The sequence below is a fragment of the Aedes albopictus genome, chromosome 3 (assembly GCF_035046485.1).
Source record: "Aedes albopictus strain Foshan chromosome 3, AalbF5, whole genome shotgun sequence".
Taxonomy (NCBI): Eukaryota; Metazoa; Arthropoda; class Insecta; order Diptera; family Culicidae; genus Aedes; species Aedes albopictus.
The window spans coordinates 33,945,314-33,965,092 of record NC_085138.1 but is presented as its reverse complement, the minus strand read 5'-3'; the positions used below and the strand labels follow the sequence as shown (position 1 = coordinate 33,965,092).

The window sequence follows — 19,779 nt, the reverse complement described above, 5'->3', positions numbered from 1 at the left end:
CCTGAGAGAATCGCTCTCAGGATTGTGAGAGAATCCTTCTCAGGATTGTGAGAGAATCCCTCCCAGGATTCCGAGAAAATCCCTCCCAGGATTCTGAGAGAATCCCTCTCAGGATTCTGAGAGAATCCCTCTCAGGATTCTGAGAGAATCCCTCTCAGGATTCTGAGAGAATCCCTCTCAGGATTCTGGGAGAATCCCTCTCAGGATTCTGGGAGAATCCCTCTCAGGATTCTGGGAGAATCCCTCTCAGGATTCTGGGAGAATCCCTCTCAGGATTCTGGGAGAATCCCTCTCAGGATTCTGGGAGAATCCCTCTCAGGATTCTGGGAGAATCCCTCTCAGGATTCTGGGAGAATCCCTCTCAGGATTCTGGGAGAATCCCTCTCAGGATTCTGGGAGAATCCCTCTCAGGATTCTGGGAGAATCCCTCTCAGGATTCTGGGAGAATCCCTCTCAGGATTCTGGGAGAATCCCTCTCAGGATTCTGGGAGAATCCCTCTCAGGATTCTGGGAGAATCCCTCTCAGGATTCTGGGAGAATCCCTCTCAGGATTCTGGGAGAATCCCTCTCAGGAGTCTGGGAGAATCCCTCTCAGGATTCTGGGAGAATCCCTCTCAGGATTCTGGGAGAATCCCTCTCAGGATTCTGGGAGAATCCCTCTCAGGATTCTGGGAGAATCCCTCTCAGGATTCTGGGAGAATCCCTCTCAGGATTCTGGGAGAATCCCTCTCAGGATTCTGGGAGAATCCCTCTCAGGATTCTGGGAGAATCCCTCTCAGGATTCTGGGAGAATCCCTCTCAGGATTCTGGGAGAATCCCTCTCAGGATTCTGGGAGAATCCCTCGCAGGATTCTGGGAGAATCCCTCTCAGGATTCTCGGAGAATCCCTCTCAGGATTCTGGGAGAATCCCTCGCAGGATTCTGGGAGAATCCCTCTCAGGATTCTCGGAGAATCCCTCTCAGGATTCTGGGAGAATCCCTCTCAGGATTCTGGGAGAATCCCTCTCAGGATTCTGGGAGAATCCCTCTCAGGATTCTGGGAGAATCCCTCTCAGGATTCTGGGAGAATCCCTCTCAGGATTCTGGGAGAATCCCTCTCAGGATTCTGGGAGAATCCCTCTCAGGATTCTGGGAGAATCCCTCTCAGGATTCTGGGAGAATCCCTCTCAGGATTCTGGGAGAATCCCTCTCAGGATTCTGGGAGAATCCCTCTCAGGATTCTGGGAGAATCCCTCTCAGGATTCTGGGAGAATCCCTCTCAGGATTCTGGGAGAATCCCTCTCAGGATTCTGGGAGAATCCCTCTCAGGATTCTCGGAGAATCCCTCTCAGGATTCTGAGAAAATCCCTCTCAGGATCCTGAGAGAATCACTCTCAGGATTGTGAGAGAATCCCTCTCAGGATTCTGAGAAAATCCCTCTCAGGATCCTGAGAGAATCACTCTCAGGATTGTGAGAGAATCCCTCTCAGGATTCTGGGAGAATCCCTCTCAGGATTCTGGGAGAATCCCTCTCAGGATTCTGGGAGAATCCCTCTCAGGATTCTGGGAGAATCCCTCTCAGGATTCTGGGAGAATCCCTCTCAGGATTCTGGGAGAATCCCTCTCAGGATTGTGGGAGAATCCCTCTCAGGATTGTGGGAGAATCCCTCTCAGGATTCTGGGAGAATCCCTCTCAGGATTCTGGGAGAATCCCTCTCAGGATTCTGGGAGAATCCCTCTCAGGATTCTGGGAGAATCCCTCTCAGGATTCTGGGAGAATCCCTCTCAGGATTCTGGGAGAATCCCTCTCAGGATTCTGGGAGAATCCCTCTCAGGATTCTGGGAGAATCCCTCTCAGGATTCTGGGAGAATCCCTCTCAGGATTCTGGGAGAATCCCTCTCAGGATTCTGGGAGAATCCCTCTCAGGATTCTGGGAGAATCCCTCTCAGGATTCTGGGAGAATCCCTTTCAGGATTCTCGGAGAATCCCTCTCAGGATTCTGAGAAAATCCCTCTCAGGATCCTGAGAGAATCACTCTCAGGATTGTGGGAGAATCCCTCTCAGGATTGTGAGAGAATCCTTCTCAGGATTGTGAGAGAATCCCTCCCAGGATTCCGAAAAAAATCCCTCTCAGGATTCTGAGAGAATCCCTCTCAGGATTCTGAGAGAATCTCTCTCAGGATTCTGGGAGAATCCCTCTCAGGATTCTGGGAGAATCCCTCTCAGGATTCTGGGAGAATCCCTCTCAGGATTCTGGGAGAATCCCTCTCAGGATTCTGGGAGAATCCCTCTCAGGATTCTGGGAGAATCCCTCTCAGGATTCTGGGAGAATCCCTCTCAGGATTCTGGGAGAATCCCTCTCAGGATTCTGGGAGAATCCCACTCAGGATTCTGGGAGAATCCCTCTCAGGATTCTGGGAGAATCCCTCTATGGATTCTGGGAGAATCCCTCTATGGATTCTGGGAGAATCCCTCTCAGGATTCTGGGAGAATCCCTCTCAGGATTCTGGGAGAATCCTTCTCAGGATTCTGGGAGAATCCCTCTCAGGATTGTGCGAGAATCCCTCTCAGGATTCTGGGAGAATCCCTCTCAGGATTCTGGGAGAATCCCACTCAGGACTCTGGGAGAAACCCTCTCAGGATTCTGGGAGAATCCCTCTCAGGATTCTGGGAGAATCCCTCTCAGGATTCTGGGGGAATCCCTCTCAGGATTCTGGGAGAGTCCCTCTCAGGATTCTGGGAGAATCCCTCTCAGGATTCTGGGAGAATCCTTCTCAGGATTGTGGGAGAATCCCTCTCAGGATTCTGGGAGAATCCCTCTCAGGATTCTGGGAGAATCCCTCTCAGGATTCTGGGAGAATCCCTCTCAGGATTCTGGGAGAATCCCTCTCAGGATTCTGGGAGAATCCCTCTCAGGATTCTGGGAGAATCCCTCTCAGGATTCTGGGAGAATCCCTCTCAGGATTCTGGGAGAATCCCTCTCAGGATTCTGGGAGAATCCCTCTCAGGATTCTGGGAGAATCCCTCTCAGGATTCTGGGAGAATCCCTCTCAGGATTCTGGGAGAATCCCTCTCAGGATTCTCGGAGAATCCCTCTCAGGATTCTCGGAGAATCCCTCTCAGGATTCTGAGAAAATCCCTCTCAGGATCCTGAGAGAATCACTCTCAGGATTGTGAGAGAATCCCTCTCAGGATTCTGGGAGAATCCCTCTCAGGATTCTGGGAGAATCCCTTTCAGGATTCTCGGAGAATCCCTCTCAGGATTCTGAGAAAATCCCTCTCAGGATTGTGAGAGAATCCCTCTCAGGATTCTGGGAGAATCCCTCTCAGGATTCTGGGAGAATCCCTCTCAGGATTCTGGGAGAATCCCTCTCAGGATTCTGGGAGAATCCCTCTCAGGATTGTGGGAGAATCCCTCTCAGGATTCTGGGAGAATCCCTCTCAGGATTCTGGGAGAATCCCTCTCAGGATTCTTAGAGAATCCCTCTCAGGATTCTGGGAGAATCCCTCTCAGGATTCTGGGAGAATCCCTCTCAGGATTCTAAGAGAATCCCTCTCAGGATTCTGGGAGAATCCCTCTCAGGATTCTGGGAGAATCCCTCTCAGGATTCTGGGAGAATCCCTCTCAGGATTCTGGGAGAATCCCTCTCAGGATTCTGGGAGAATCCCTCTCAGGATTCTGGGAGAATCCCTCTCAGGATTCTGGGAGAATCCCTCTCAGGATTCTGGGAGAATCCCTCTCAGGATTCTGGGAGAATCCCTCTCAGGATTCTGGGAGAATCCCTCTCAGGATTCTGGGAGAATCCCTCTCAGGATTCTGGGAGAATCCCTCTCAGGATTCTGGGAGAATCCCTCTCAGGATTCTGGGAGAATCCCTCTCAGGATTCTGGGAGAATCCCTCTCAGGATTCTGGGAGAATCCCTCTCAGGATTCTGGGAGAATCCCTCTCAGGATTCTGGGAGAATCCCTCTCAGGATTCTGGGAGAATCCCTCTCAGGATTCTCGGAGAATCCCTCTCAGGATTCTGAGAAAATCCCTCTCAGGATCCTGAGAGAATCACTCTCAGGATTGTGAGAGAATCCCTCTCAGGATTCTGAGAAAATCCCTCTCAGGATCCTGAGAGAATCACTCTCAGGATTGTGAGAGAATCCCTCTCAGGATTCTGGGAGAATCCCTCTCAGGATTCTGGGAGAATCCCTCTCAGGATTCTGGGAGAATCCCTCTCAGGATTCTGGGAGAATCCCTCTCAGGATTCTGGGAGAATCCCTCTCAGGATTGTGGGAGAATCCCTCTCAGGATTCTGGGAGAATCCCTCTCAGGATTCTGGGAGAATCCCTCTCAGGATTCTGGGAGAATCCCTCTCAGGATTCTGGGAGAATCCCTCTCAGGATTCTGGGAGAATCCCTCTCAGGATTCTGGGAGAATCCCTCTCAGGATTCTGGGAGAATCCCTCTCAGGATTCTGGGAGAATCCCTCTCAGGATTCTGGGAGAATCCCTCTCAGGATTCTGGGAGAATCCCTCTCAGGATTCTGGGAGAATCCCTCTCAGGATTCTGGGAGAATCCCTCTCAGGATTCTGGGAGAATCCCTTTCAGGATTCTCGGAGAATCCCTCTCAGGATTCTGAGAAAATCCCTCTCAGGATCCTGAGAGAATCACTCTCAGGATTGTGGGAGAATCCCTCTCAGGATTGTGAGAGAATCCTTCTCAGGATTGTGAGAGAATCCCTCCCAGGATTCCGAAAAAAATCCCTCTCAGGATTCTGAGAGAATCCCTCTCAGGATTCTGAGAGAATCTCTCTCAGGATTCTGGGAGAATCCCTCTCAGGATTCTGGGAGAATCCCTCTCAGGATTCTGGGAGAATCCCTCTCAGGATTCTGGGAGAATCCCTCTCAGGATTCTGGGAGAATCCCTCTCAGGATTCTGGGAGAATCCCTCTCAGGATTCTGGGAGAATCCCTCTCAGGATTCTGGGAGAATCCCTCTCAGGATTCTGGGAGAATCCCTCTCAGGATTCTGGGAGAATCCCACTCAGGATTCTGGGAGAATCCCTCTCAGGATTCTGGGAGAATCCCTCTATGGATTCTGGGAGAATCCCTCTATGGATTCTGGGAGAATCCCTCTCAGGATTCTGGGAGAATCCCTCTCAGGATTCTGGGAGAATCCTTCTCAGGATTCTGGGAGAATCCCTCTCAGGATTGTGCGAGAATCCCTCTCAGGATTCTGGGAGAATCCCTCTCAGGATTCTGGGAGAATCCCACTCAGGACTCTGGGAGAAACCCTCTCAGGATTCTGGGAGAATCCCTCTCAGGATTCTGGGAGAATCCCTCTCAGGATTCTGGGGGAATCCCTCTCAGGATTCTGGGAGAGTCCCTCTCAGGATTCTGGGAGAATCCCTCTCAGGATTCTGGGAGAATCCCTCTCAGGATTGTGGGAGAATCCCTCTCAGGATTCTGGGAGAATCCCTCTCAGGATTGTGGGAGAATCCCTCTCAGGATTCTGGGAGAATCCCTCTCAGGATTCTGGGAGAATCCCTCTCAGGATTCTGGGAGAATCCCTCTCAGGATTCTGGGAGAATCCCTCTCAGGATTCTGGGAGAATCCCTCTCAGGATTCTGGGAGAATCCCTCTCAGGATTCTGGGAGAATCCCTCTCAGGATTCTGGGAGAATCCCTCTCAGGATTCTCGGAGAATCCCTCTCAGGATTCTCGGAGAATCCCTCTCAGGATTCTGAGAAAATCCCTCTCAGGATCCTGAGAGAATCACTCTCAGGATTGTGAGAGAATCCCTCTCAGGATTCTGGGAGAATCCCTCTCAGGATTCTGGGAGAATCCCTTTCAGGATTCTCGGAGAATCCCTCTCAGGATTCTGAGAAAATCCCTCTCAGGATTGTGAGAGAATCCCTCTCAGGATTCTGGGAGAATCCCTCTCAGGATTCTGGGAGAATCCCTCTCAGGATTCTGGGAGAATCCCTCTCAGGATTCTGGGAGAATCCCTCTCAGGATTCTGGGAGAATCCCTCTCAGGATTGTGGGAGAATCCCTCTCAGGATTCTGGGAGAATCCCTCTCAGGATTCTGGGAGAATCCCTCTCAGGATTCTTAGAGAATCCCTCTCAGGATTCTGGGAGAATCCCTCTCAGGATTCTGGGAGAATCCCTCTCAGGATTCTGGGAGAATCCCTCTCAGGATTCTAAGAGAATCCCTCTCAGGATTCTGGGAGAATCCCTCTCAGGATTCTGGGAGAATCCCTCTCAGGATTCTGGGAGAATCCCTCTCAGGATTCTGGGAGAATCCCTCTCAGGATTCTGGGAGAATCCCTCTCAGGATTCTGGGAGAATCCCTTTCAGGATTCTCGGAGAATCCCTCTCAGGATTCTGAGAAAATCCCTCTCAGGATCCTGAGAGAATCACTCTCAGGATTGTGAGAGAATCCCTCTCAGGATTGTGAGAGAATCCTTCTCAGGATTGTGAGAGAATCCCTCCCAGGATTCCGAAAAAAATCCCTCTCAGGATTCTGAGAGAATCCCTCTCAGGATTCTGAGAGAATCTCTCTCAGGATTCTGGGAGAATCCCTCTCAGGATTCTGGGAGAATCCCTCTCAGGATTCTGGGAGAATCCCTCTCAGGATTCTGGGAGAATCCCTCTCAGGATTCTGGGAGAATCCCTCTCAGGATTCTGGGAGAATCCCTCTCAGGATTCTGGGAGAATCCCTCTCAGGATTCTGGGAGAATCCCACTCAGGATTCTGGGAGAATCCCACTCAGGACTCTGGGAGAAACCCTCTCAGGATTCTGGGAGAATCCCTCTCAGGATTCTGGGAGAATCCCTCTATGGATTCTGGGAGAATCCCTCCCAGGATTCTGGGAGAATCCCTCTCAGGATTCTGGGAGAATCCCTCTCAGGATTCTGGGAGAATCCTCCTCAGGATTCTGGGAGAATCCCTCTCAGGATTGTGCGAGAATCCCTCTCAGGATTCTGGGAGAATCCCTCTCAGGATTCTGGGAGAATCCCTCTCAGGATTCTGGGAGAGTCCCTCTCAGGATTCTGGGAGAATCCCTTCCAGGTTTCTGGGAGAATCCCTTCCAGGATTCTAGGAGCATCCCTCCCAGGATTCTGGGAGAATCCCTCCCAGGAATCTGGGAGAATCCCTCCCAGGAATCTGGGAGAATCCCTCCCAGGATTTTGGGAGAATCCCTCTCAGGATTCTGGGAGAATCCCTCCCAGGATTCTGGGAGAATCCCTCTCAGGATTCTGGGAGAATCCCTCTCAGGATTCTGGGAGAATCCATCCCATGATTCTGGGAGAATCCCTCCCAGTATTCTGGGAGAATCCCTCCCAGGATTCTGAGAGAATCCCTCCCAGGATTCTGAGAGAATCCCTCCCAGGATTCTGAGAGAATCCCTCCCAGGATTCTGAGAGAATCCCTCCCAGGATTCTGAGAGAATCCCTCCCAGGATTCTGAGAGAATCCCTCTCAGTATTCTGAGAGAATCCCTCTCAGTATTCTGAGAGAATCTTTCTCAGTATTCTTTGAGAATCCCTCTCAGTATTCTGAAAGAATCCCTCCCAGGATTCTGAGAGAATCCCTCCCAGGATTTATAGAGAATCCCTCCCAGGATTCTGGGAGAATCCCTCTCAGGATTCTGGGAGAATCCCTTTCAGGATTCTCGGAGAATCCCTCTCAGGATTCTGAGAAAATCCCTCTCAGGATCCTGAGAGAATCACTCTCAGGATTGTGAGAGAATCCCTCTCAGGATTGTGAGAGAATCCTTCTCAGGATTGTGAGAGAATCCCTCCCAGGATTCCGAAAAAAATCCCTCTCAGGATTCTGAGAGAATCCCTCTCAGGATTCTGAGAGAATCTCTCTCAGGATTCTGGGAGAATCCCTCTCAGGATTCTGGGAGAATCCCTCTCAGGATTCTGGGAGAATCCCTCTCAGGATTCTGGGAGAATCCCTCTCAGGATTCTGGGAGAATCCCTCTCAGGATTCTGGGAGAATCCCTCTCAGGATTCTGGGAGAATCCCTCTCAGGATTCTGGGAGAATCCCTCTCAGGATTCTGGGAGAATCCCTCTCAGGATTCTGGGAGAATCCCTCTCAGGATTCTGGGAGAATCCCTCTCAGGATTCTGGGAGAATCCCACTCAGGACTCTGGGAGAAACCCTCTCAGGATTCTGGGAGAATCCCTCTCAGGATTCTGGGAGAATCCCTCTATGGATTCTGGGAGAATCCCTCCCAGGATTCTGGGAGAATCCCTCTCAGGATTCTGGGAGAATCCCTCTCAGGATTCTGGGAGAATCCTTCTCAGGATTCTGGGAGAATCCCTTCCAGGATTCTGGGAGAATCCCTTCCAGGATTCTAGGAGAATCCCTCCCAGGATTCTAGGAGCATCCCTCCCAGGATTCTGGGAGAATCCCTCCCAGGATTCTGGGAGAATCCCTCCCAGGATTCTGGGAGAATCCCTCCCAGGATTTTGGGAGAATCCCTCTCAGGATTCTGGGAGAATCCCTCTCAGGATTCTGGGAGAATCCCTCTCAGGATTCTGGGAGAATCCCTCTCAGGATTCTGGGAGAATCCCTCCCAGGATTCTGGGAGAATCCCTCCCAGGATTCTGAGAGAATCCCTCCCAGGATTCTGAGAGAATCCCTCCCAGGATTCTGAGAGAATCCCTCCCAGGATTCTGAGAGAATCCCTCCCAGGATTCTGAGAGAATCCCTCCCAGGATTCTGAGAGTATCCCTCCCAGGATTCTGAGAGAATCCCTCCCAGGATTCTGAGAGAATCCCTCCCAGGATTCTGAGAGAATCCCTCTCAGGATTCTGAGAGAATCCCTCTCAGGATTCTGAGAGAATCCCTCTCAGGATTCTGAGAGAATCCCTCTCAGGATTCTGAGAGAATCCCTCTCAGGATTCTGAGAGAATCCCTCTCAGGATTCTGAGAGAATCCCTCTCAGGATTCTGAGAGAATCCCTCTCAGGATTCTGAGAGAATCCCTCTCAGGATTCTGAGAGAATCCCTCCTAGGATTCTGAGAGAATCCCTCTCAGGATTCTGAGAGAATCCCTCTCAGGATTCTGAGAGAATCCCTCTCAGGATTCTGAGAGAATCCCTCTCAGGATTCTGAGAGAATCCCTGACAGGATTCTGAGAGAATCCCTCTCAGGATTCTGAGAGAATCCCTCTCAGGATTCTGAGAGAATCCCTGACAGGATTCTGAGAGAATCCCTCTCAGGATTCTGAGAGAATCCCTGACAGGATTCTGAGAGAATCCCTGACAGGATTCTGAGAGAATCCCTGACAGGATTCTGAGAGAATCCCTGACAGGATTCTGAGAGAATCCCTGACAGGATTCTGAGAGAATCCCTGACAGGATTCTGAGAGAATCCCTGACAGGATTCTGAGAGAATCCCTGACAGGATTCTGAGAGAATCCCTGACAGGATTCTGAGAGAATCCCTGACAGGATTCTGAGAGAATCCCTGACTGGATTCTGAGAGAATCCCTGACAGGATTCTGAGAGAATCCCTGACAGGATTCTGAGAGAATCCCTGACAGGATTCTGAGAGAATCCCTGGCAGGATTCTGAGAGAAGCCCTGGCAGGATTATGAGAGAGTCCCTGACAGGATTCTGAGAGAATCCCTGACAGGATTCTGAGAGAATCCCTGACAGGATTCTGAGAGAATCCCTGACAGGATTCTGAGAGAATCCCTGACAGGATTCTGAGAGAATCCCTGACAGGATTCTGAGAGAATCCCTGACAGGATTCTGAGAGAATCCCTGACAGGATTCTGAGAGAATCCCTGACAGGATTCTGAGAGAATCCCTGACAGGATTCTGAGAGAATCCCTGACAGGATTCTGAGAGAATCCCTGACAGGATTCTGAGAGAATCCCTGACAGGATTCTGAGAGAATCCCTGACAGGATTCTGAGAGAATCCCTGACAGGATTCTGAGAGAATCCCTGACAGGATTCTGAGAGAATCCCTGACAGGATTCTGAGAGAATCCCTGACAGGATTCTGAGAGAATCCCTGACAGGATTCTGAGAGAATCCCTGACAGGATTCTGAGAGAATCCCTGACAGGATTCTGAGAGAATCCCTGACAGGATTCTGAGAGAATCCCTGACAGGATTCTGAGAGAATCCCTGACAGGATTCTGAGAGAATCCCTGACAGGATTCTGAGAGAATCCCTGACAGGATTCTGAGAGAATCCCTGACAGGATTCTGAGAGAATCCTTGACAGGATTCTGAGAGAATCCCTGACAGGATTCTGAGAGAATCCCTGACAGGATTCTGAGAGAATCCCTGACAGGATTCTGAGAGAATCCCTGACAGGATTCTGAGAGAATCCCTGACAGGATTCTGAGAGAATCCCTGACAGGATTCTGAGAGAATCCCTGACAGGATTCTGAGAGAATCCCTGACAGGATTCTGAGAGAATCCCTGACAGGATTCTGAGAGAATCCCTGTCAGGATTCTGAGAGAATCCCTGTCAGGATTCTGAGAGAATCCTTGTCAGAAATCTGAGAGAATCCCTGTCAGGATTCTGAGAGAATCCCTGTCAGGATTCTGGGAGAATATCTCTCAAGATTCTGAGAGAATTCCGCTCAGGGCTCTGAGAGAATTCCTCTCAGGGCTCTGAGAGAATTCCTCTCAGGGCTCTGAGAGAATTCCTCTCAGGATTCTGAGAGAATTCCCCTCAGAATCTTGAGAGATATTCTCCCAGAATCCTGTCAGGGATTCTCTCAGAATCCTGACAGGGATTCTCTCTGGTTTTATAACGGAATCTAGATTCTATAAGAAAGCAGAAGGTTCATTTTAATATGTAAAAGCCCAAAGAAATCCTCCAGCCTCGAAATTAAGCAAATCCAATTCATCTTAAAGTTTCTGCAGTTCGTGTTCCATTTTGCATAATTCGGTGTTCTAGTTTCTGGTTTCCATATGCGAGAGCAATTCGAAAAAAGTTCTCATTCATCTACGAAGAAAACTGTTGGCGGACAAAAAACGAAGCCGAAACGCAGAGCAATAACCATAACAATGCGGATTTGCTTCCTTCAGCCGTGTCAGACCGTGGCATAGTGGACTAATCCTCGAGTCCTTGAAGTTGCACTGTTTTTATTTTTACATATTTTTTGCCTTGTGACGTGACGTGATGGCCCACTCCATCATCATTGTTCCGTGGTTATTGTCTGCTCTGCCCGGTTCAGTTCGTCATCATCGTCGCTCTCAAGAATCAAGCTCCGTCCGATTCACTCGGAGCCGGCCCACAAAGTTGGAGATGGCGATTTCTGCAAGAAGCAGTTTCGGTGGAGATCGGCATAAATTTTCCTAATTTTCTAATTTGTATGGATTTAAGAGGAGGGCCACGATCGTTGTCGTCGTCGTCGTCGCCGATTCAGCGAAGATGCAGACAAACGGACGAAACTGCCACAGTCAATAAGTAAAATTTCTAGCTAATTTTAAATAATTTACAAGAAATGTGTTTGAAAATGTGATTTTTATATGAAAATTTACTCAGGTTTGTTGGATGATGCTTTGGGTTTTCAACTATGTATAACGTCTATTTTAAAGAATCTCACATCTATGTTTATAGAATCAGCTTTGAGAGTCATTTCACAGCCGTTCAAAGGATTTTACTCCAGATTTATATTAATTTCCATGGTAAAAGTAGTTTCAGGGGAATCTGAACTGGATACAACTATTCACCAATAGAAGGCGCTAGTGTGAAACACTGAAAAAAAAACGATGCTTGCGCCTCTAGTTGTGAGAGATACACAGTTTTCGCATCGTAGTCGATGAAAATTTCGCCAAAACGTTACGTCCGTTTGTCTGCATTGTAGTCTACATTCGACAGCATTTTTTTAGCCTTTCAGACTGCCATTCAACTTTGAGGGCCGCAGTTTCGGTAGCTATTTATTTTGGGGGTCAAACGCGTAAATCGACAGTAATGAGTGTGTTTTCTATGCACAGAATTTTCTGGGGGAGTACATGATTCGACACTTTTATATGTACACAAGAGAAGAGAATAAATGTCTCAAGAATATTGAGTTTGTCGTCGTTTCGTGGCATTTCATTCATCGTCGTTCGGTGTACGCGAGATAATCGTGAATTTTGAAACTGAAGCGATTCGAAATCATACCAGAATCCAATCAATAATGGAACGAAACCAAGCTGAATAAAATTGAAAAGTTTTTCGGAACCAAAATTCTAAACTGAACTCAAAAATGTGTAATCGAATAACCTTATTTACACACACTAACTGGTTGTGTAACGAAGTAATTATTGTTTTCACCTTAAAATCGAAGATTTGGAATGAAATGAAATTATGCAATTTATACGTGATGCAAGAGAACAAAGAGTTAGACAAAGATGCGCGCGTGTGTATGTGTGGGTGAATTGAATTGTAATACAAATTCAACAGGAAGAAGAAAAAGAAGCAAATTGGACAACAAAGTGTGGTCTTACCTGTGCCGTTGATGCCCGAGGGACGGATTCGGGCGTCATATTTACCAGCGCCGAGGATCTGATCGAGGATTTTCTTCTCCTTCTCCCGGAAGTTCACCTTGGCGTTGTTGGCACTGTGGAGTTGAGTTTTTGAATGTCGAGCTGTATGTTGATGACTAATCATCGGGTATGGAAAAGGAAAGGGCGAATACTTACAGTGACGCACTGCACAGACAGGCAAAATAGAATATTGCCCAGAAGTAATGGCCCGGGGCCATTCTGAAGATGTTACGCTTGATTCTGGAAGGAAAAGAAAAAAAAACTACTGTTATCAACCTTGCATGAGAAGCATATATTGAGAAAACACCTTGGATATTTGAGTAAAACAGCGTTTCAAACCGACTGAGTGGATTGTGTAGTTACCTGAAGATGCTCCTGAATTAGTTCACATTATTTCAGAGAATGTGCTATTTGGTCATTCAAGTTCTTGCTTGCTTGCTTGCTGTTCTTGCTTCTGTACTTCTTGACGATCACTGAAAGAATGAGTTTCCTGCTGAAGTCTTGATGGTCTACTATGTTTGAATATTTCGGTTCGGTTACCTCGGTTACCTACACACCAATCAATCGACTCTACACTTGGCTCTACACTAGTGTGGGTCATCAGAACCGTTTTCTTAGATCAAAGCTTTTTTTTGGTTCCGTTTCGGGTCCTGAGTACATGTGCAAAATTTGAACACGATTGGTAGCGTCTACACTTTGCGCATTGCAATTGAAATTTGTATGGGATTTTGTACGGGAAAACATACATTTTTGCATTTTTGTCTTAAGTTGAAAAAGTTTGTCTGAAACTTTTTAACCGATACTGTAAAATGATAGCCTAGGATAATCTAAAAAACTTTGTTGAAGACCGCAAAGCGATCCAATGCTTGTGAAAATAGGTATAACCAACGAACCGCATGCATGTGTTTATGTTTTAACATGTAAAGGAATAACAATAACAACAAAATCATGCTGTTTCGCCAAGCAATGCCAATGCTATAACTTTTTCCATAAGCATCAGATCACTTCGCGGTCTTCGACAAAGTTTTTCAGGACACCCTAGGCTATGTTTTCACTTTATCGGTTACATGGTTTGAGAAATAGGTATTTGAGCATGTTATGCGAGAAATGCAAAAAAGTGTGTTTTCCCATGTAAAACCCCATACAAACTTCAAATGCGATGCGCAAAACGTAGGCATAACCGATCGTGCCCAAATTTTGCACACTTATTTGGGACCTGAAATGGGATCAAAAAAGCTTTGATCTGATGGGATACCATTGATTTTTCCATTTTTCCATATAAACGATGACCCACTCTACTCTACACACTTTGGATCTATGGTCCACTGCACGAATTTATGCTGGCCTGCTTAAGCTGTTAGTACACAGGGTCAAATATTTGTCCAAAAAGAAACCAATGCTCAAACATCTTGTTTGACTCGTTCGAATTTTCATTAGCGTCAAACTGATGTTGTTTCTTGAGTTCTTTCCTTGTCAAATATTTGACCCTGTGTACTACAGGCCTTTCTCTCACAGAAAATTTGACGTTTGAGCGATGCCGACACCTCTTAAACGTCAAATTTCGTGTGAGAATAAGCAGGCTAGTATAAATTCGTGCAGACGACATTCACGAGTTTAGTATTTTCGAATATATAACGAATCCACACCTCAAATTTTCAAGAGCACAAATCTGAGGAATCAAAAAACGGATTGCGCTGAAAAGTTGATCGATTGGTGAACTGCTGGTGGTGACTAATCGATCGACATTTCAGCGCAAACCAACCCTCGGTTCTTCAGATTTGTGCTTTTGAAAATTCGAAGTGTGGCTTCGTTATATACTCACCTTAAGAAAAATGAACTGGATTCCATGGCCACCTAAATAACATGGTACAGGGCACTGCATACGGCGGTTGCTATGATAATTTTTTCTAAGTCTTTGACGTTTCGTGGCCTTGTTGTTTACAGTTTGGACTTAGAGAATTTTAGTCGATTTTTTTTTGGTTCGTCCGGTAAAAGGTGCGCGCGTAATTGAATTCAAATGAGTAACTTGGGAAGTCCTGGCAGAAAGAGCTCCACCGAACCAGGAGGTTATCTTGACCGAAACCCGTGAAGGCAAAGCAGCTGATCATCTACCAGCCTCTATCGTACCACTAGTACGGCGATGACGACATGGGTGGGTACTCCAGCAAATGATCAAGTTCTGAATAGAATGTGACACCAGATATGCCGAACTGCCGAAGCTTTGCTAGATTGCAACTCTCAAGATTATTCACTGAAGAAGAGGAAGTTGGAGCATTGTGGTTTTAAGCGACTAGATGAAAACCAAATTGTTAAATGTTTTTAATTAAACGCTACACGGCAGAATATTTGAATGAGACAATGACTTCTGATGAAATTGTGAGACAAATTTTGGTTGAACTCCGTGGGAATTCTGGCATAAATTGGGATAGGATTAATGATGAATTTGAAAGAGACCTTCAAAATGAATACAAGAAATCTTCAGGGATTCTCAGGAAGCCCCATGAGATGCTTCGAGGGGTTTATTTCGGATACCTTCAGGAGCTCCTTTTGGGATTCTTCCAGTTACTTTTGAGATATTTTGTGCGAGTTATTCCTCCAGAAGTTCTTTGCAGGATGTTTTCAGTAACTCCTGTCGTGATTACCCCAGATATTCTTTCTAGGATTTCTTCATGAATTTCTTCTGGGGTACATCAGGAGTTTTGAGATTCTTCTAGGAATTTCCTCTGGGATTAATCTAGGAATATCTTCTGAGATTTCCGCAGGAATTCTTCTTGAAATTTTGCCAACAAATTCAAACCGTGTTTTCTCCACAATTTGTTTCCAGGGTTCCTCCAGAAGTTCCTCCAGGGATTCCTCAAGGAACCTTTTCTGAGATTCTTCCAGGGGTTTGTTCAGAAGTTCCTTCTGCGATTCTTCCAGGGGTTTCTTCATAGTAAAGAAATTCAATCTGGGATTCCTTGACGAATTTCTGACGGGATACATTAATTCCTTTCGGGATTTCTTTAGGGATTTCTTGCAGGTTTTTTTCCTTGTTTTTTTTTCATGAGATTCCTCCTGAAGTTCGTTCTGAGATTCTTTCAGAAATAACTTCTTAGATTCCTCCAGGAATTTTTTAGAGATTCTTTCAGATGTTCTTTCAGGGTTTCCAATAGGGCTTTCTTCTAACTTCTTAATTTCTTTTTGTAATGTATTTTGATTTTTCTCTGTGATTCCCAGAAGAAATTCCTATAGAAATTTCAGCCTAGAAGAAACAATTGGAGGAAATCCAGAAGGTGTTTCTGAATATTCCACTGCTTCATATTCAAAACTGCTTAAATAGTTCGTCAAGGAAGTCCTGTAGGGATTTTATAACGAACTTATGTAATAATTCCATAATGAATTCGATAAAAACTTCTGGAGGAATTTCGTAATTAACATCCGGAAGAATTTCAAATAATCTGCAGAAATTCCAGGAGGTATTTCCAGTGAAATCCAGGAACAAGTACATTAAAGATTCCCGAAAAGAGTTCATGGAGGATTCCCGAGAGAAGTTCCTGGAAAAAATCAAAGAAGAGACTCCCGAATTTCGGATGGAATGCCTGGATGATCCCTGAAAAAAAAATACAGAAGGAAGCTTTGAAGGAATTTCTGAAGCAAATCCAGAAAGAATCCCGGACGAAATACCGCTGAAATCCCTGGAGTAATCTCAGAAGGAACGCTTGTTGTATTCTCGGAAGGAATACCTGAAGGAATCTTGGAATGAACTCCTGCGGCACTCCCACAAATTTCTAAAGAATTCAATTCAATTCAATTCGCTTTATTTCTAAAGAAATCCTGAATTGAATTTCCTTAGGAATCCCATCAGAAATTCCTGGAAGAATCCCAGCGGGAACTAATGAAGGCATTGTGGAATCAAATTGTGAAGAAAACACGGAATGATTTTTTTTATTGAGGAATCCCGGGAAGAATTCTTGGGAGAATCTCAGAAGATATTCCTGGAGAAATCCTAGAAGGAAATCATGGAGGAATCCCAAAACTCCAATCGCGGAATCGCGGAAGCAGTTGCTGTAGAAATCCCGGAAATAACACTTAGGGAAACCCTGATAAAATCTTTCTAGTAATCTCCAAAGAAACTCAAAGGAAACTTTTGAAGGTATCCTAAATCATAAGGGACACTCTGAGAAATCGTAGAAATTCGTTATATGCATTTCTTTTGAAAGTCCCTGTCAAGTTTGTCATAAATTTCATATTAAGCCCAACCGGATTTATGTCAGAACTCCCTTGGAATTCAACCAAATTTATCCCACAATTACATGAGAAATCTTTTTTCCATGTCAATGTTCTGCAGTGTAGCTTTTATTCAATTAAATTTAAAATCTAGTTACTTAAAACCACTCTTAATAACTATGCTCCAACTTCCTCCTCTTCAGCGGCGAGTGATGGAAAGCTTGGCCTCGACTGGTACCGAAGTCTGGATTGAAGAAGCATCTTGAGGATGGCAATCTAGCAAAGGTTCGGCAGTTCGGCATATCTGGTGTCACATTCTATTCAGAACTTGATCATTTGCTGGAGTACCCATGTCATCTGCGCCGTACTAGTGGTACGATAGAGGCTGGTAGATGATCAGCTGCTTTGCTCACGGGTTTCGGTCAAGATAAACTCCTGGTTCGGTGGAACTCTTTCTGCCAGGACTTCCCAATTGGCACAAAGTTGAAACATTCTGGATACGACCATAATGAAGCAATCATCACGGAAGTTACTCATTTGAATTCCATTACGCGCGCACCTTTTACCGGACGAACCAAAAAAATCGACTAAAATTCTTTAAGTCCAAACTGTAAACAACAAGGCCACGAAACGTCAAAGACTTAGAAAAAATTATCATAGCAACCGCCGTATAGGGCACTGCATGAAAATCTCTCCTTCTCTTTCACTCTTACAGAAATTTTGTAAACAACAAGGCCACGAAACGTCAAAATCCCATACAAAATCAAAACAGTGCAGTGCCCTATGCAGTGCCCTACAGCTCAAAAGTCAAACCGGTGAATAGGGCACCGCACTGTTTTGATTTTGTATGGGATTTTGACGTTTCTTGGCCTTGTTGTTTACAAAATTTCTGTAAGAGTGAAAGAGAAGGAGATAATTTCATGCAGTGCCCTATACCAAGGTGAACACGTGCTTAAGGCGAAACTGGAAGCATTTCCTCACTTTTTGGTTTTTGATTTTTTATTTAATAACGAAGCAATATTTTCAAAATCGGTTTTCGTGCGCGTGTTGAGTATGGATCAAGGAATCTTTTGAATTGTTTGTGGTGGAATTTTTTTTTCGTATTTGCGGAAACCATTTTTGAACAAAATTTCACAAAAAATGGTTTCTGCAAAAATGGAAAACATTTTCCACCTCAAAAAAATTCAGAAGATGCCTTGGTCCATACTCTTCTACATGTGCACGAAAAGTCGCTTCCAGTCGCTTTAAGGGCACTGTACGACGCAGTTTCTAAGCTAAATTCTTTTGAGTATACATAAAAACGGTTCATGGCTGACCATAAGTGGTTGATTGAATTTGAAATGTAGGGTTCGCGAGAATGAAACAGTGTGCTGGTTTATGACTTGCTGGTGGCATCTCTCCAGGAGCACCTTCTCGGATTTCACAGGGTTTTTTTGTGGAGGATTTTTCCAAGAGTTCCTGAATACATACCTCCAAAAAATCCTTTCGAAATGTCTCCAGGATTTTTTTTTGCAGGATTCCTCTAGGAGTTTCATTTGTGATTCCTCAAGGAGGTTCATCATAGATTTTCGTTAGGTTTCTTCAGAAGTTCTTTCTGGGATTCTTTCAGGGTCTTACGATTCCTTCTGGGATGTCTTCAGGAGTTTCGAGAATCTTCCAGGAATTGTTTCCGAGATTCTACTAATAGTTTCTTTTGGAATGTCCTTAGAAGTTTTTTTTTCTGGGATATTCAGAAGGAACTCCTGGAAGAAAGTATTGGGGCTAACCTTGAAGAAACTCTAGGAAGAATTTCTTACAAAGCTAATCCTTTAAGTCATTGTTGGAGGAATTTCTCATTGAACTTTCGTTGTAACTTAATAAGGAACTGCTTGAGTAATTCCATAAAGCAGGTCACACAAAAACCTCTAGGAGAAACTCTGCTGGAAGACTTTCATCTCAGGAATATCTGGAAGAATTTCAGGAAGGACTTCTGGAGGAATCTGTAAGAATTCCAGAAGAACCTCCTGAAAGAGTTTCTAGAGGAATCCTGAAAAAAGTTGCTGAAAGAAAAAACGGAACCATATTCTGGAATTATCCCAGAAGGCGTTCCTTTAAGAATCCAGTGAAAAGTTCCTGAAGCTTCCTGAAAGAAGATCTTGGACGAATCCTGGAAGGAGTTCCCGGAGAAATCCCGGAAGGAATTCTTGGAGCAATTCTGGTAGTTGTTCCTGAAAGAATTCTGGAAGAGGTTTCCGGAGGAATCCAGGAAAAAGTTCTTGAAAAAATACTGGGAGAAGTTCTTGGATAATTCCTGGAAGGAGTGCCAAGGGGTATTCAGGAAGAAGTTATTGTAGGAATCTCGGAATGATTTCCTAAGTGAATTATAAAATTCTTGAAAGAATTCCTGAAGAAATCTCAGAAGGAACTCCTGGAGGAATTTCATTTTTCATTTATTTAGTTAACATCAAATTCATGATAATACTGAATCAATAATTTGCCGCCATTATACTCGATTTGCCGCTGCAGTTCTCCAACGTCGGTCACGCCCAAAACTCACCAGATCACGCTCCACCTGGTCCGCCCATCGTGCTCTCTGCGCTCCACGCCTTCTTGTACCAAGCGGATCAGTTGCAAACACCAGCTTTGCAGGGTTGTTGTCCTGCATTCTTGCAACATGCCTTGCCCACCGTATCCTTCCGGCTTTGGCCACCTTCTGGATGCTGGGTTCGCCGTAAAGTGCAGCGAGCTCGTGGTTAATTCTTCTCCGCCACACACCGTTCTCCTGCACACCGCCGAAGATCGCCCTTAGCACGCGTCGCTCGAAAACTCCGAGTGCTTGCAGGTCCTCCTCGAGCATGGTCCATGTCTCGTGCCCGTAGAGAACCACCGGTCTTATTAGCGTTTTGTAAATGGTGCATTTGGTGCGTGGGTGAATCTTTTTTGACCGCAGTTTCGGCTTCCGCTGATAATGCGCCTCCGAATTTCACGGCTCACGTTATTGTCAGCCGTTAGCAAGGATCCGAGGTAGACGAATTCCTCCACCACCTCGAAAGTATCCCCGTCCATCGTAACATTACTACCCAGACGGATCCGGTCGTTTTCGGTTCTGCCTACCAGCAT

General features: G+C 45.8%; 1 protein-coding gene across 10 annotated transcripts in view; it reads right to left on the bottom strand.

Moving 5' to 3' along the window:
* LOC109419233 (glutamate-gated chloride channel) overlaps window positions 1-19,779 on the bottom strand; it is a 239,451-nt gene that overhangs the window by 121,709 nt on the left and 97,963 nt on the right. For all 10 annotated transcript variants that reach the window (XM_062858837.1, XM_062858832.1, XM_062858838.1 and 7 more), the window contains exons 3-4: window positions 12,631-12,714; window positions 12,436-12,548 (exon numbers count right to left, since the gene is read on the bottom strand). In XM_062858837.1, the coding sequence (XP_062714821.1) occupies window positions 12,436-12,548; window positions 12,631-12,692 (175 nt within the window). In that variant the 5' untranslated portion in view covers window positions 12,693-12,714. The remainder of the gene's footprint in view (window positions 1-12,435; window positions 12,549-12,630; window positions 12,715-19,779) is intronic.